Below are 18,425 nucleotides of genomic sequence, written 5' to 3'. Positions count from 1 at the left end.
ACAGCAAGTTGTATTTCTGTATTTTAAATGTGTCTAAACTTAAAATCCAGAGTTATTTTCTGAGTTGTGTATTTCTTATTGCCAGTAATTTATCACAGTATGTATGAAAATAGATAGGTATTAATATTTCATTGAACTGCTCACATAAAGTTTCCCTTTAAAAATTTTACCCCATTTGCCCACTGACCTTGTCATGACACCCTTTTCTGATAATTCCTTACATTTAAAATTAAAAATAACTCCTTTTTTTCTTTTTGCCTCTAGCGACCATGTTAATATGTCTGAATGTATTTTTTTGTGACAAAAATATTTTTGGACCATTCTGGGTTAAAACGAAGATGTGAAATGTCATAAAAGGTTTAAACAATGCTCACCAAAAAATATTGCTTTCAACCTAGCAATAGTATTACTCACCCTGTAGAATTCTGCCGACTGTTGAAGAAATGGCCGTTCAAAGTCTTCTTCATATACTGACCTACTGTTGATTCCTAAAACCATGAGCATTTGGCAGGCATTTTTTATCGCGATTCGGTCAACCACTTCACCTTTCCGCTCCCTCATTACCATATCAAGGAGGGTTTCACGAAGATGATCCCTGATGCAGCCATACCTTACCACCTAAAAAAGCAAGGTACATAATCAAAAAAAGGGGGAGAAACAACATCATAGAATGGGGGATAAACTTCAGAATTTTAAACATAAAATAACAAATTCTCTCCCTGTGCATAATTCTCATATTCTGTCAACTGGCATGTAACACAAAGGAATAGACTGTGGCAGTTTTTAGAAAATATCTAAGTTCATAAAACACATAAGGACATAAAAATAGGAAAAGACAGAAATAATGAATTTTAGTAAGACGGTATCTGTGCACACTGACGATTAACCAGCACTAAAATTCAGGAGGTACTGAATTTGAGTGATCAGCTTTTCAGGAGAGCACATACATGTTGCCCAAGTGCTAATAAAGTGGAAGATAAATTTGTTAAACCATGTGTGAAGACAACATTATGGAAGGTATATAAAAAATTAAACAAGCTAATCCTATTAGGGAGTTACAATCAAGTGTATCAAACAGGCACCATGATGAAGTATTAAAGTCACAAGGCTAAGGAATTCCTTATAACTGAAATGAAAACTACTATTATATCAAATATTGGAAAACTTCCCAACAATGTTAACCATAACAATTAATTGATGAACTGATTGCTTTAACTAAGTTTCAGGATACTGAGACTAAGTCATCAGTCCAATATGATGGTGATTACTTTTTTAAGAGAAAAACAAAATTTTTTTGTTTCTTTTTTGTACTATCTCAGATAAGTTCTAAACTTAATGCAACTTATACTATCAACACTTGCATGAACTTCTCATAACCTACATGCACTGACTAATAGCAGCAGTCAAACTTCACTTTTGCAACAAGGATGCTCTTCTGAATAGTCATGTACTAAGAAATCAAAACATGTACCATACAGAAATATAAATAGAATTACTTAAATCAGAAGGAAGTCCTAGATGAGATTATACCTCAGGTAAGGCAATTACACTGAGTAATGAAGAACTGTGTGGAAATACAGTAAGGGAGCAAGGTGAAACTGATCTGAAAGAAAGAGTTCAACAAGAAGGCTTGAAGTTCAAGCAAGTTTATACAGTTTTATAAGAATGTTGATGTCACAATCATAGCTATGGGAAGAAAGCCTTCTGTCACCACTCTTCCTCATTCTCATTGTTGTAATGGATGAGGTAATAAAAAAATGAAAACAAGAAAGGCCAAATTACATCTTTGGGAAGCAGAATTGAGACTGATCAAAAGAACCAAGATAGCTGGCTTAGTGGCAAGTAAAAATTCTTAGATAATCCATTTGAAAGTTGGAATCCAAGAAAGATATCATCAATATCTTACAATATGACAGAAATATTTCACCAGACAAATATCATAGAACAAGAAATTATAGAACACAAGTAAATTTTAAAATTCAATCACTATATTCTTACAACAATCTGAAAAGGAAACTTTTTTAAAATGTTAATTGCTTTACGTCCCACTAACTACCTGTACGGTTTTCGGAGTCGCCGAGGTGCCAGAATTTAGTCCCGCAGGAGTTCTTTTACGTGCCAGTAAATCTACCGACACGAGGCTGACATATTTGAGCACCTTCAAATAGGATCGAACCTGCCAATTTGGGGTCAGAAGGCCAGCGCCTCAACCGTCTGAGCCACTCAAAGGAAACTTTTCACGGCCTTACAAAATCACTCTACTTAACACATCTTGTAACAATCCTGATGCATGGGCTTGAAGCTGCAACGAGACCAAACCAGCTAACAGTCCAGGCTACAATGCCAGATCTATAAACTGGCCCAGGCTAAGGGCACTAAATTTTCAGAGAAGCAAACTTCACTAGAACAAAATAATTTATTGTTCCTGTTCTATAAAAGAATAATACCATAATTTCCCATAAACAATAGTCCAAGCATGCAACTATGGTCCTAGTACATTTTTGTATTAACCAATTCTACTACTTAGTTCTCTGTTTGGCAACATGTTGTTCTGCATTGAAGTCAGTGGTGCCCTCTTTGGAGGAACTAATTTATTACCAAGAAAGAAGAGACAGCTTTATTTGTAGAAAGCCATTCTGTTGTGAGGTGACAATTTTCTTTATCCTTTGCTAACTCTGTGCATTGAGAATAAGGTAAGAAACAAGTTCAGGAAGAAATATCATATTTGTAATTACATTTATCGCTGATGTTGGATTTTCAATGGGGTACAAATCAGGTGATTTTGCAGGCCAACTGAGATATAATAGGATGGGGGAGTGTTCATAAAACCCATCACATATTCGTCTAGCCTGATGAACTTTGCTGTTATCTTGAAAAATCAGGATATCAATACCATAATCCCTGATTATTGCAGTATACTTGTCAAGTGTTTACATAACAGTACAATATATCTAACTTCAGAAATGTTTCATAGTGCTTATTAATTCTTTTAATGTTTTGAAGAGTTTATGAAGTTGTTATTTTCAATTTCAATTTTATTTTCAATCTAAATAATGAACAGGAGAAAAGTTGGAGCAATGGCCATTTGCATACTAGACAACGATCTCCAAGAATAAGCATATGAAGATCATAATTCCTTCGTAGAAAGTGAATATCCATTGTAAATTATGAAGGTGAGTACTGGCCTGCTAAATGAACAAGGTTTTGGTAGGTGGAGCAATGGTCAGTTGTATATGTAGAAAAGGAAACTTTTGGAACTGCCCAAAGAATGAGAACACAAGCTCACCAAACAAAAAATTAGAAGAAATCAATATAAGCATCATTTAATATCGACATGATATAGGCTTTTGAGCTTATGCCATGCCAATAAAATAAGGTGAAATTCTTTATGTTTTGCAGAGAACTGTGCTCTGCGTCATCATAAGTTCCCTCCAAAATGTAAAGAATTTCACCTTATTTTCTTGACACGGCATAAGCCCAAAAGCCTACATCATGTCTATAAGTACGGGCCATAAAAGCATCAATGGCAACATCATTTAATATTGTTTAACTCCGCCTTTGGACTTGACAACTGCCTGGATTCAGTTAGGAAGTGAGTCCAAAAAGTTGTGCAAGTACGTCGCATCCGGGTTAGGCCACTCGCTGACGATTTGATTGCGCAATTTCACCACATTGCAGGGATGCTGATGTCATCGTTTTACCCACTGTTTCAACATGCCCCACAGATTTTCAATGGGGTACAAATCAGGTGATTGTGCAGACCAATTGAGATGTAATAGGGTGGGGGAGTGGCCATAAAACCCATCACACATTCGTCTAGCCCGATGAACTTTGCTGTTATCATCTTGAAAAATCAAGATATCAATAGCATGCTCATCATGCAGATGTTGACAAAGGCAACACCTAATTATTCAGAATGTTTAAATAAACATGCTGGCTCATGTTATTGGTCACCTCAGTGAGCAGGCCCATTCCGTGATATTAAAAACGCCCCCAAAACATCACAGACCCACCCCTGGCTTTAACCTGACCTTGCACACATCCAAAATGAAATGCTTAATTTGGTCTTTGGTGCACTCAGTGACGTGTGTCATTGGAATACAGGCAAATACGTGATTTATCACACCACATTACGTCCCGCCAGTCAGCTACTGTCCATGGCCGATGATTTCTAGCCCACTGAAGACGTGCAGCTTTATGTGCCTGTGTGAGCAATAGCCTCTTGCAAGGTGACTTGACTCCAGATGTTCATTGCATTCAGTTCTCATCGCAATGTTCTCTCAGTGACAGGTTCAGATGGACCTTCATTTACTGACTGCAGCAATTCCTGTTGGTTTGGAAGCAATTTTGATTCACAAGCCACGAAACGCATCTCCGGTCCCTCTCAGTCAGGATCTCTTCCTGACCACAATTGTGACACCACGTTTCATGGCCACATGTAGTATAGCACTGCTTGCAAACACGTTGAACAGTTCGCTGTGAAACACCAACAAATCCAGCAACTTCACACACCATATGGCCATGGGCAGAGTCAAACACGATTGCCCCTTTTTGCCATTCTGTCACATCCTTACATCTACCCATGTTGACGTACACTGTCCGCTTGAAACAGCAATGTCTCACTGATCTCTACTGCTTTATGCTCACGTAGAGACAGTGCAGGGGCAGTTGAACACGGGACTTTTTCGCTGCGCTATGTGCACAGGCTTAACGATCCATATGTGTGTGCATCAGGGTGACTCATTTTTTTGTCCGGTGAGCTTACTATAGAGTATAAATTTTGTGATATTAAGTGTAAAATGAATTCCCCAACAAAAATGTCTTGTAAAACAAATTCTCACTGGGGCTAATAAAGGTATCGTAATGTTCCAAAAATGCTGTATTTTTCACTTATAATTAATCAACAAATACAACTAATAGCCCACATATTTTATTTTATTATTAATATATTTTAAATGTTATATAAAAATGTGCATGGGTTACCTTATCTGTGCTAAGTTACAGAGATATGAATTTTCTCATTGCATTCCACTCCACTGTAGCATTTATGAGCGAAAAGGATAAATATAATACGAATGGACCATAGTTATGGGAAATTATAGTATTTTAGTATTTATTTTTTAACTGAACCAAACGAGAAACTACAATTTTATAAGGAAATAATAAACACAAATCCCATGGCACTACAGCCCTGTTGGCCTACCAAGCAACCTCAGCTCAGCCTGAAGGTCTGCAGATTACCAGGTGACATGTGGTTAGTGTGACAAATTCTCACTGTCATTTTTCTTGGATTTCCTGGCTGGGGTCACAATCTTACTGTCAGATTGCTCTTCAATTATTCTTACAAATAGTCAGTGGACCTCGCTCCAGCCCTAAGTACAGGTAAAAATCCCTGACCTGGACAAGTATTAAACTTGGGACCTATGGGTAGCAGGCAGGCATGCTACAACTAGATGGCAAGGCAGGCACCAATATATAATAGAAACAATTATCATCACGATCGTGTTAATAAGAAGTGTTCACATTTTTAAATTACAAAGATTTTGAATACAATTAAGTAGAGTTAATTTGTACCAGTTCCCCCATGTTTACAAATTTATTCCATTTCAGGATTACCCTAATCATTTATGATTTAATAATATTATACTCTTCTTCCTCTGCTGCTTTTCGTGCACTTTGCTAGGTTCGTAGTTTAGTTATGTTAGACATTATTTTGATTATTTTTATACACTGAGTGGCCAAAAGTCATGGGAAGACTGTTGGAATGACGAACTGAATGCTGTAGCACACATGTTATATTACTAAACAGCGATGATTACTCTGGTAGTGGACTGTAGTTCGGTTATGCACGTGATTAGACCATAGGGCCGAGTCATTCACCAATATTACACGTAATAAAACTTTTATTACAATTATTACACATGTTTGATTGTGTTATGACTTTGTGCCTGACAGTGTATACAAGCTAGCTCATTTAACCGTTCTCCGTTCATACACATTATAAGACTTTGCCTAACACTGTGTGTGCCTTATTGCCATTCAGAAAATTACGCACTGTTTCTTTTAAGTGACTTACATTTTACTTCTGAGTTTTACAGTGTCTACCCCCGTCATTTTTATATCGCCTCTTCTACTTATCCGGAGTGAACTTGACCTTTTATTTTCTTTTTCCTATGCATTGTTTTTCATGTTTTAATCGGCTGATGATGACCTGGACTAGGGTCAAAACCGGTACCACTTCTACTTATTATTAAATAAGAATCTAATCACTGCATTTCTTGTTCTTTTGTATTGAATAGATTGAACCTCTTTATTTATTATTTCAATTTTAACTGTGATACTTTTCAATACGGAATAATGAATTTTTTATCTTTAAATGCTGTAGATATCTGCGGGCTTTCCTCTTCTGGCTATGAAACGGCGAAGTGTGGCTAAGAAGGCATCTGTGGTAAGACTGCTGACTACTTCCAAATGTACAGACTTCGTCATGAAGCAAACAAATAGTGCGATGTATGCCTTGATACGGACATTGCTCCTCTTGTTAATTGGGCGAAGTAGAATTGGACCTCCATAATCAATGCCACAAACACTGAATGGACATGCTGGTTAACTCTATGCTCAGGATAGTTAGCGATGAGTTGATGACTGGCTACGCCTTTCAATTGTAACATGTTACGCATTTGTGCACTTGTTGTCTGGCTACGTTTCTGCCATTCAGAATCCAATCACGTTGACGAAGGGTTGCTAACAACAGTTCTGGTCCCGCATGAACCTGTTGTAAGTGTTCATGTTTGACAATTAGAGTTTTGATGGTAATAAAATTTGGTGTTTTGTTGAGAATGGGAGCGACATGTTCTTCAATCTACCACCAAATCTAAGTACACTATCATGTAGAAATGGTCAGAGATTTTTCAGCTGACTCTTCCTTGATACAATGCCTTCCTTCTGCAAGTCTTTGATTTCTTCACCGAATGACTCTGCCTGAGCTATGTGAATGCATGACATTAATGATGACTAAAGTTCTTGAACTAACAACGGTCCCATTCATTTATTGTTCGGCTGTTTGGAGTTGTGAAAGAATCTGCTACAATAAGCCAGAACTCTTTGTAGTTTTGTCAGTGAAGAAAATCTTTCGATGATGTCACTGCCTTTAGTGACAAGTAATGTTGCTACTGTTCGCTGTTCCAATATGGTGTGACAAGTCTCATCGATGACTAGGGGCTGCGGCAGGTTGAGCTGAGGTGCTGACAACCATGATGGACCTGACCACCACAGTGTGGACTGTTGTAACTCTTGAGGCTCAACTCCTCGAGAAATTAAATCTGCAGGGTTTTGATGAGATGAAACATGATGCCAATCTTTGACATTGTTTTCTCAATAGTTTAAAAATTGAACTTCCATTTCAAATACGGACAGCAACAACGGACATTGGTTCCGTACGAGACGTTATGGCAGGCTTGTCAATTTCAAATTAATTTCATTTTTAACATTGAACACAAAAGTTTTTGCAAAAAGTGAGGTCAATTTGTGCAAATAATGTATATATATATTTATATTTTTTACATTTCCCAAATAGTCTTTAAAAGACATTTGGTTCTTCCATTTTTACATTTTTTTCAGTTTCTGATTTGAGTTTTATAATCTACCATGTGATTTTATGGCTGATGAAGTCTCAAATAGAGACAAAACATGTCCCTAAATATTTTTAATATGTTTATAATTAAATAGTTCACTTATAAAGTGACGTGTATTGTTTGGATGGACCAAAACCTAACATTGTTTCTTAGTAAAAACTACTCTGACTGATGTTGTGCTTTGTTTAAATACTGCACGGTGTGGCAAGTAATAATGTTCAGAATCATCTGTTACATGTAGGCCTACCTCCCTCATGTGACATAAATGTTCATACTCGGACATGAAGTTCGCATACTGTTCATGCAATACTGGATTTTTCTTGAATTTTGCTTCCAGTTGGTGAAATCTTTGTGTTGCCATATCACGAGAATTGCCCAAGGGTGAGTGAGTTTCTTTACAAGGTAACCTGACAACGAATCTTCCTTCAGGAGTGCGTGTGATGTTATCCTTGAAGTGATGTAAACACTGTTGTTATTCCCGAGTTTTAGGTTTGGTGTGCAATTCTTCTATTTCCCAAAATAAACGAAGTTGCGTGTGGAGTCGATCCTCCTTTTTGACAAAGATAGAAGTGACTATGTTGCATGCAGGATGGCTGTTTGACTGAGAGCATTTGCCAGAAATTATCCAACCCAGATGAGAGTCCTGCAATACCGGGTAATTACCTTCACGTTTTTTCCCACCTGCCTTTAAAATGTTAAAAAACAGCTCTGCTGCACCAATGATTAAATCTACCTTGCCTGGACTGTAGAATTTAGATCTGTTAGTGTGATGGCACTAGGTTAGTTCCACCATTTTTAATCTAACTCCATGGAAGGCATTTGTCCTGTGATGGTGGCAGAAACCACTAAACAATTTATGTTAGTGTTAAAATCTGATATTGTGGACTAGAGGTGAAAATCCACACTGTGTTTCATAGATGATGAATTGTTAATGTCTACAATAGAACTGGTGTCTTCTTTATATTTTAAATTTAGTCTGTTGACATTGTCTTTAGCGATGAGATGAGTTTGACTGCCACTGTCCAAGAGTCCTCGAACCTTACGAAATTTACCACTGTGATCCTTAATTTTGATAATAACTGTGGATAACAACCCACATGGTTTGTTTTGAGTACATGGATGTTCATTCTTGGTAGTTGTGTGAACGCTAGCAAATACCACCTTATTGTTAGAAGTTGTTTCGTTTGTTGTACTAGACCTGTAATGATGATGTAATGTGTTGTGGGCCTGACTCTGACACTCTTGACGTTTTATGTGGTGCTTTAAGACAATTTAAACAAGAGTTTGTTGTCACAAGCATACTGAATGCGATTTGATACTGTTAACTTGAGAAATGCTTCACATGCAAAAGTTCCTGGTGCATGACCTTGTTTACAATAAGAGCACTGATTGTTAATGCATGCAACATGTGTATAGGATGACAGTTTTTTTTCTTGTGTGAGCCTTCTTCACTATCGCGCACCTTGACTTAGCTGACAGACGTTTGCATGTTTTCAAGGACTTGGCAGCGATGTTCAATATAAGAAGTTAATTGTTTGAGGGAGGAATCTCTGTTAGAGTCTGCTTCTAGCTCCCAGCCCCTCCTGGTTTCATAATCAAGATGATCAACAATATGTTGCGACAATATTACTTCTTCGAGAGGAGTATCTAACTTCAATGCTTTAAGTGCCTGTAAGTTGCTTGAGAATGTGCCAATACATTGCCTGAGATCTTCAGCGGTTTCATTCTCCACTGTTTTAATGTTTAAGTCTCTCGTTTCGAAACCGATCACATACGAGGTTCCAAGCTACCGTATAGTTTGTTTCAGTAGTTGGAAGGTTCTGAATTAATGCTTTAGCTGAACCCTGAACTGCTCCTAGTAAGTAGTGAAATTTCTGAATGGATGCTAGACTGGAATTTTCATGTACCAATAGTTTGAAATTATCTTCAAACGACATCCAAACTTCATAGTTACCATTAAACATGGGTAGTTTAATCGCGGGTAATTTGATGTTGATATTTTCGTGCGACAAATGTGAAGTGTTACTTGTGGAACTACCGGCATTTTCGTGTTGGTCTGACGACAATAATACCTGAATTTTTGCCTTCAAACTGTACACAACGTCCCCTACTTCATCTCTATCTACACCATGATCTTGTTTACTATCTTCCACCTCAAGCTGCGATTGAACTAAATCGTATTTGCTTTCTAAATCAATAAGTGCATCATATCTGACCCTAATTTCTGCTAGGTTTTGAGTAGTGTCATACTTTTCGACAAAAGGTTTGATTTTTGTGATTCAGATAAACTCGTTGCTTAATTAGCTTTGCGATTTCATTCTCATCCATTGTAAAGCACTGGTTCACACAAATGTAAATAATGCAAGGAAAAGGTAATTAAAAGGAATCTGACCTTGTAAACTGAAGAGTCCCATGTTGCATTGTATGATGTTTCAAACGCGTTTCACTTTTACCGTGTAATATCCGGCCCAGAGGACCAAAAATTGTTGGAATGACGAACTGAATGCTGTAGCACACACACTGTATTACTACACAGAGAAGATTGCTCTGATAGTGGACTGTAGTTTGGTTATGCACATGATTAGACCATAGAGCCGAGTCATTCACCAATATTACATGTAATAAAACTTTTATTACAATTATTCATGATTAACAAAATACACAAAAACTATTTACACCTTAAAGAATAAAATGCCTGGATGGCTACTGATTAAGTTTGAGGCCATGTGGCCATGAATGCGTGTCTAGACGACATGTTGTCGCTGATCAAGTCTGTCTTGCAGTTGCCAGAAACCAGATGCATTCTGGTCACTCAAACGAGATGCGGACAAGAGCGCGCTCTGTATAAATTTTCTAAGAGGACGAAACAGACACTGAATGTGATGTTAATAATGAGTTGCTCTTCCACAAGCCCTCAAAACAGCAGCAATACAGCGAGGCATCGGCTCTACAAGGTGTTGGAATTGTTCTGGAGGGATCTGGGCCCAGGTACATTGCACTTCTACCCACAAATGGTCTTGTGTAGTTCGTGCGGGGTTCATGAAGCATATACCAGCTTCGACAGCATCCCATAAATGCTCGACTGCATTAAGATAGGGGGATCTGGAGGGCCAATCCATGGTCGTAACTTCACTGCAGTGCTCTTCCAATCACCTGCATGCCACCAAAGAGCGGTGACATGGCACATTGTCCTGTTGAAACATGACATCTCCATCAGGGTACTCTAGGGACAGAAAGGGATGCAGATGGTCTGAAAATATGTCCATATAACGTGCACCTATCAGCACTCCCTGCACCCAGACAATGGATCCTAACTGCAACCAAGAGAATGCCGCCCAGACCAGAACTGAGTCACCTGCCGGCTGGACACAACCTTGTTGACACGCAGGATCCGTAGCTTCATGGGGTATACGACACACTCTCACGTGCCCATCAGCTCTATGTAACTGGAACCGGGATTCATTGGAACATACCACACGCCGCCACTGTTCCATGGTCCATTGCCGATGGTCAGATGCACATAGCCCATGTGCAGGACTGTCAGGAGGCAACTGCACCACATAAGCTTCACCAGCTGACAACCAACTCGTGTTCCTTTGCTGACACCTTGACACAGAGCTCAACAACATTCTGCAGAGGCGACGTGATGTCCGTTCGTTAAACACCTGCGGTCTTCCCATGCGGCTGATTATGCGGATGGTAACATTCTCTCTGTGATATTGAAGATTCACCCTCGACACTGTTGACCTATGAGAACTGAATTTGCGTGTAATCTCCGCAATGCTATGACCCATGCGCCGTGCATCAACCCATGTTCAAAGCCGGTTAAATCGAGACATGTTGCCACCTTCACGATACTGTTGTCTGTGACAGACTACTCAGCTACGCTGCAGCTAGCCGCAACGCTCAGGGGTCATACACGGTACATTTTCTATTGGGACACCCATTCCAAGTGATTTCTGGTTACTTAGTGTAATTAATCAATGCTTTTCTGAGTAACACATACTGTAATAGCATAGTTTATCTGTTTAATGTTGCTGGGAATGGGTTCAAATATGACATCTGCCAGCTTCTTATTTACAGTTTGGCCAGAAAGTTTAGGAGGCACACTATAATTTGAAAATAGGCAACCCTGTTCCTGTATTATTAGGTGTCATAACAAAGTTTTCACTGTTAATTAACATTGGGGAAATTAGTATTATTTTGGCGCAAACTAGGTGTTTCTATGGCGATGGTTACTCCTTAGAGAAAATTTTATAATATTTTAAGGAAATGAAAATGTTTTACTATTTTAACAACAAAATGCAAAATAAATGAGTAACTAATTGTGATTAATTTTCAATTTATTGCTCAATTGCTCTTGTTGTTGTTTGAGTCATCAGTCCATAGACTGGTCTGATGCAGCTCTCCATGCCACCCTATCCTGTGTTAACCTTTTCATTCCTACGTAACTATTGCATTCTACATCTGATCTAATCCGCTTGTTATATTCATACCTTGGTCTACCCCTACCGATCTTACCACCAACCCTTCCTTCAAAAACCAGCTGAACAAGTCCTGGGTGTCTTAAGATGTGTCCTATCATTCTATATCATCTTCTCGTCAAATTTAGCCAAATCGATCTCCTCTCGCCAATTCGATTCAGTATCTCTTCAGTCGTGATATGATCTATCCATCTCACCTTCAGCATTCTTCTGTAACACCACATTTCAAAAGCTTCTATTCTCTTTCTTTCTGGGCTAGTTATCGTCCATGTTTCACTTCCATACAATGCCACGCTCCACACTAAAGTCTTCAAAAACATCTTTCTAATTCCCATATCAATGTTTGAAGTGAGCAAATGTCTTTTCTTTAGAAAGGTCTTCCTTGCTTGTGCTTATCTGCATTTTATGTCCTCCTTACTTCTGACATCGTTAGTTATTTTACTACCCAAGTAACAATATTCATCTACTTCCTTTAAGACTTCATTTCCTAATTTAATATTTCCTGCATCACCTGCCTTCGTTCGACTGCACTCCATTACTTTTGTTTTGGACTTATTTATTTTCATCTTGTACTCCTTACCCAAGACTTCGTCCATACCATTCAGCAGCTTCTCAAGATCTTCTGCAGTCTCAGATAAAATAACAATATCATCGGCAAATCTCAAGGTTTTGATTTCCTCTCCTTGGACTGTGATCCCCTTTCCAAATTCCTCTTTGATTTCTTTTACTGCCTGTTCTATGTAAACATTGAAAAGGAGGGGGAACAATCTGCAGCCTTGCCTCACTCCTTTCTGGATTGCTGCTTCTTTTTCAAAGCCTGCGATTCTCATCACTGCAGACTGATTTTTATACAGATTGTAGATAATTCTTCGTTCTCGGTATCTGATACTAATCACCTACAGAAACGTAAATAGCTTGGTCCAATCAACATTATCGAATGCCTTTTCTAGATCTACAAATGCCATGTACGTGGGCTTGTCCTTCTTGATTCGATCCTCTAAGATCAGACCTACAGTAAAGTCAGGATTGCTTCACGTGTTCCTAAATTTCTTCTCAAGCCAAATTGATCTTCTCCCAACTCAGCTTCAACTTGTTTTTCCATTCTTCTCTAAATAATACGTGTTAAAATTTTGCAGGCATGAGATACAGAACTAATGGTGCAGTAGTTTTCACACCTGTCAGCACCGGCTTTCTTGGGAATAGGTATAACAACATTCTGCCGAAAATCGGATGGGACTTCCCCTGTCTCATACATTTTGCACACTAAATGGAACAACCTTGCCATGCTGGTTTCTCCTAAGGCAGTCAGTAATTCAGAGGGAATGTCATCAATTCCAGGTGCCTTGTTCCTATTGAGGTCACTCACAGCTCTGTCAAACTCTGACCTCAAAACTGGGTCTCCGATTTCATCAGCATTAACAGCCTCTTATTGTTCCAGAACCAAATTATCTACATCTTTACCTTGGTACAACTGTTGGATATGTTCCTGCCATCTTTCTGCTTTGTCTTCTTTCCCTAGAAGTGGCTTTCCATCTGAGCTCTTAATATTCATACACCTTGATTTCCTTTCTCCAAAGGTTTCCTTGATTTTCCTGTATGCAGCATCTTCCTTTCTTAGAACCATACAACCTTCGACATCCTTGCAGTTCTCCTTCAGCCATTCTTCCTTAGCTACCTTGCACTTTCTATCCACTTCATTCTTTAATCGCCTGTATTCTTTTTTGCCCTGTTCATTTCTAGCATTCTTGTATTTTCATCATTCATCAATCAGGTCCAGTACCTCCTGAGTTATCCACTGATTCTTAGTTGATCTTTTCTTCCTTCCTAACATTTCTTCAGCAGCCCTACTGACTTCATTTTTCATGACTATCCACTCTTCCTCTATAGTGTTTCCTTCAGCCTTTTCATTTAGCCCTTTTTTCCATGGAGGAAGCCATCATCTGTACATCATTCATACAGAGAGAGCTGCATGTCCTCGGGAGTTAGTTACGGCTGTAGTTTCCCGTTGCTTTCAGCCGTGTAGCAGTATCAACACAGCTAAGCCATGTTGAGTATTATTACAAGGCCATATCAGTCAATCATCTAGACTGCCGCCCTTGCAAATTCCGAAAGGCTGCTACCTCCCTTTCGATGAACCATTCCTGTGTCTGGTCTCTCAGCAGATACCCATCCGATATGGTTGCACCTGCAGCTCGGCTATCTGCTTCATTGGGACACGCAAGCCTCCCCACTGCGGCAAGGTCACATGGTTCACAGGAGAGGCAATTCCTCTAACATATTATACTTTTAATTTGCAAGATGAAATATCCCTTGAAAATGTATTTTGCAAACATTCAAACATTTTCCTGTTGCTTTTTTCTAGACAAGGATGGGGCAAATCATGGCACAAGTTGTTTGATATAACTTCCGAACGGAAGCTCTAGCACGCCGCTGTCTGCACAGCACAGTTTTTTTGGAATGCGATTTGTACGCGATACAAGTTCCGCGCACACTAGGTGCTTCCAATCAGAAGTTATATCAAACAACTTATGACGCAATTTCCACCACATTTGTCTAGAAAAATCATAACTCCGGAAATGCTCGGATGTTTGCAAAATATTTTTAAAGGGACATTTCATCCTTGCTAATTTAATATATAATACATTAAAAACAATCCAGTAATGAATCAAAATTACATCACAATTAGTTACTCAGGTTATTTTGAATTTTATTGTCAAAAAAGTCAAAAATGTTGTTCAGTTAAAATTACCATTTTCTAGAAAAAGTAACAATCGTCGTAGAAACACCTAACTGGGGTCAAAAAAGTATTGGTTCCCTAATGTTATAATTAACAGTTAAATATATTGTTATATCACCTAATAATTTTGTTTTGTTTTTTTCTTTACGTCACACCGACACAGATGGGTCTTATGGCTACGATGGGATAGGAAAGGCCTAGCAAGAGAAAGGAAGCAGCCGTGGCCTTAATTAAGGTACAGCCCCGGCATTTACCTGGTGTGAAAATGGGAAACCACAGAAAACCATCTTCAGGGCTGCCGACAGTGGGGCTTGAACCCACTATCTCCCGATTGCTGGATACTGGCTGCACTTAAGCGACTGCAGCTATCTATTCATTTGGAACAAATATTTCAGATTCTCTATGGGAATCAACATCTATAGCAGCTATCGAGTTTGGTCAAATTATAGTGTGTTCCTAAACTTTCTGTTAAAACTATGTATGTACTTAGATGCAAGTATATGATTCAGATATACCTATGGAAACATAGTTACAATTTATATTATTTTAACTTTTCCCTGGAGATTTTTAGTACCAAATTGTAGATGATCACCTTTAGTACATTGGGCTGGATTCTGAATGAAATGTAGAGGTGTGAGATGAAGAGAGTTACTAAGAAGACCAAAGCTTTTCTGACTGTATGAAACAACAGATCGATTGATATGAAATATGAATGTATTAAAAAGATACATAAAGAACATATGGAGTATGTTAATATAGAATTGATACTGCAAATAATAAAGAAAGAGAGAAAATATATATTATGGAGAAGATTACAGGAAATGTCATGGATGAGTACAATAGAAAACTTTATAACAGTATTTAGTCATATTACAGACTGTGTTTTAATAAGTTAGCAATGTGTTTTGAATGATTTTTTTACTAGTCTGCCTGAATGATAATATTTTCTGTCCTGTTTTGAGACCTCATTATGTTCATGTTATTAATATTTGTATGATACAAGAATTTTATACGCCAATAACTGAAATCCTGAATATTTCAATATATTGGTTATAACTAATATCACAGTAAGAACAGCTGCAAACAATTTATCTGTGGAAAGCTGCCCATCCAATTTGGGTATAAGGTTAGGTGTTCAAAAACATCCTCGGGCTGTCTCATAAATTTTAATATTTGCCAAGGAAAGAATCCTCATGGTAATACTGAGTATGAACAATGATTTGGAAAGTGAGCTGCTCGAATGGTACTGATCAGCTACCTGGTGATAAGTCACACTTGCCCTTTTGATTATGCTTCGATAACCTTTTTACCAGAATGGCACATTTGGCTCATCTAAAATTTTGTACATACGGCACTACAAGGATAGTTTGAGAGAACAGAATTAACTGAAACCGCCCAATTATGCCTACAAATGAGACGAAGGGACAAGCGCGAGGGATATATGAGATGGCAAGGAACTTGGACAGAAAAAAGTACCGTTTGTTGGACTGATGGCTCTGTGGCTACCATACCATCAACTTGCCATGGCGCTGAACCAATTTCAAATGGTGATGCTATACTACAAGGCAGAGAAAAGCAAAGTACATGTCAAGAGCCTCACTGTATTTGGAGTTTAGTGGTGGATCGGGCAGTACAGAGAGAATGGACCAGAATGTGCTGTATTACAGAGTAAGTATATGTGGAAAGAAATGGTGACGGTCAGTGGTCACATGGCTCCTGAACATTTCCATTCACAATTCATAGTTCCTTCGAAGGAGGTCTGGATGTGACTTGTAACATCTAGAATTTCATCACCATATTGTGTAGACATTCACAAGAAATTTAAAATGATGTCAAAAGGAAAAGGCTGCCTCGACACCTTAAGATATATCACCCCGCAAAGCAGTGTCTGTGAAATCTTGTGACATTTAGTGCATTATTTATATAATCATTTATTTTATTCATTTCGACCATTAGGATCTCGAGTGACTTGTCCAGCACATCTTCATTCTGCACAATACTTCTTCATGCTTTCACTCCTATTTCTCTCTGCTTCTGTGATTTGGAACTTAATCTTATCGGTCCATTTGTGACATTCACCGAGCTTTATGTAAACAGATCTATCCCGAACAGTCATTAGTGGATATTTATCCATTATGCCAACAGCCTTCCAATCCTCCCTAACTTCCTTCACCTAGTTATTTCCCGTTAAGCATGTTGCATTCCACATCCTCTTTGTTAACCTGTTGTCATCCATCCTCATCACATGTCCCACGAAACTCAAATTTCTTTTCCGTAACACACTTGAAATTGTCTGTACTTTCATTTGCATTATTTATGTTTTGCTTTTTTACTATTTTCTTTACGTCGCACTGACACAGTTCGGTCTTATGGTGACGATGGGATAGGAAATGGCTAGGAGTAGGAAGGAAACAACCATGGCCTTAACTAAGGTACAGCCCCAGTATTTAATAGTGTGAGAAAGGGAAACCACAGAAAACCATATTCAGGGCTGCCAACAGTGGGGCTCGAACCCACTATCTCCTGAATGCAAGCCAATAGCAACCTGACCCAAACCGCGTGACATCTTGCTCAGTCATCATTTATGTAGTTCAATTAGTATCTTTAGTGTACATTCCTCATAAATTATTATCTTCAGTCTCTTTTAGTGTACCTATTTTCTACATAATTTATCAATACCAATATGTAAAATCTATACATACTAAAGAAATGATAGAGTAAAATGCTAAGTATCTGCTGATGAAACCCTGAAAAGTATGAGTTTAATATTATATACACAGTTCCAAAAAATCAGGGGAGCATGTTTCTGAACGTATACCATGTTCCATAAAACAAAACCTCACACCCAGGTATATTACCAACTAAACCTTTATTCTTTACCGTTGAAGTATACAGATGAACATTGATGGATTCACGTTCATTTTCAGAACACAAACGGAAATGTCCAAATACGGGCGAAAACAAAGTGATAACAGTCCGCCAGGGTGGATTTTTATCACAGTTGGAGAGCTTCAGTATGGTGTATGTCCTCCATGGGCATTTATCACAGCTTGGCACCTAAGTGGCATGCTCTGTATAAGTTGACGGAGGTCACGTTGCGGTATCAGGTCCCATTCTTCAATAAGAGCCTGTTCGAGGTCTTGGAGAGTCAGTGGTGCAACAGGATGCCCACGAACACTTCTGCCAAGCCTATCTCACACATACTTGTCCAACCCCGCTTGTAAACTGGCCTGCCTTAATGCAGCGATTCCACAAGTGTTGAAAAACTGACTGAGAGACATTGAGATTCACAGCAACATGACGAAAAGTCCATCCTTCCTGGATCAAAGTGACGGCCCTTGCAACTTGAACCTCGTTAAGATGTCTCATGGGATGTGCTGGTTAACGTACAATGATGTCAAATGACCGCAGTAGTCTGTGTAGCTTACAACAGCATAGGGACGCACCGCTATTCACTTTGTTTTGAGGGGTCACCTGACATTTTAATACATGGCTACGCCTACAGATGGAGTATAACTTCGATTTGACATACCCTGAGTAGCTAAGGTCTCAACGTATGCTGTACGACCA

At 38.6% G+C, this 18,425-nt stretch overlaps 1 protein-coding gene across 1 annotated transcript in view; it reads right to left on the bottom strand.

Annotated features, from left to right (window-relative positions):
- The window catches only part of Cul3 (cullin 3), a 332,171-nt gene that overhangs the window by 242,628 nt on the left and 71,118 nt on the right, over positions 1 to 18,425 (bottom strand). The window contains exon 4 of the mRNA XM_067151333.2: positions 415 to 618. Within this exon, the coding sequence (XP_067007434.1) occupies positions 415 to 618 (204 nt within the window). The remainder of the gene's footprint in view (positions 1 to 414; positions 619 to 18,425) is intronic.

The sequence above is a fragment of the Anabrus simplex genome, chromosome 7, assembly GCF_040414725.1.
Source record: "Anabrus simplex isolate iqAnaSimp1 chromosome 7, ASM4041472v1, whole genome shotgun sequence".
Taxonomy (NCBI): Eukaryota; Metazoa; Arthropoda; class Insecta; order Orthoptera; family Tettigoniidae; genus Anabrus; species Anabrus simplex.
This window is presented reverse-complemented; position numbering and strand designations above follow the sequence as displayed.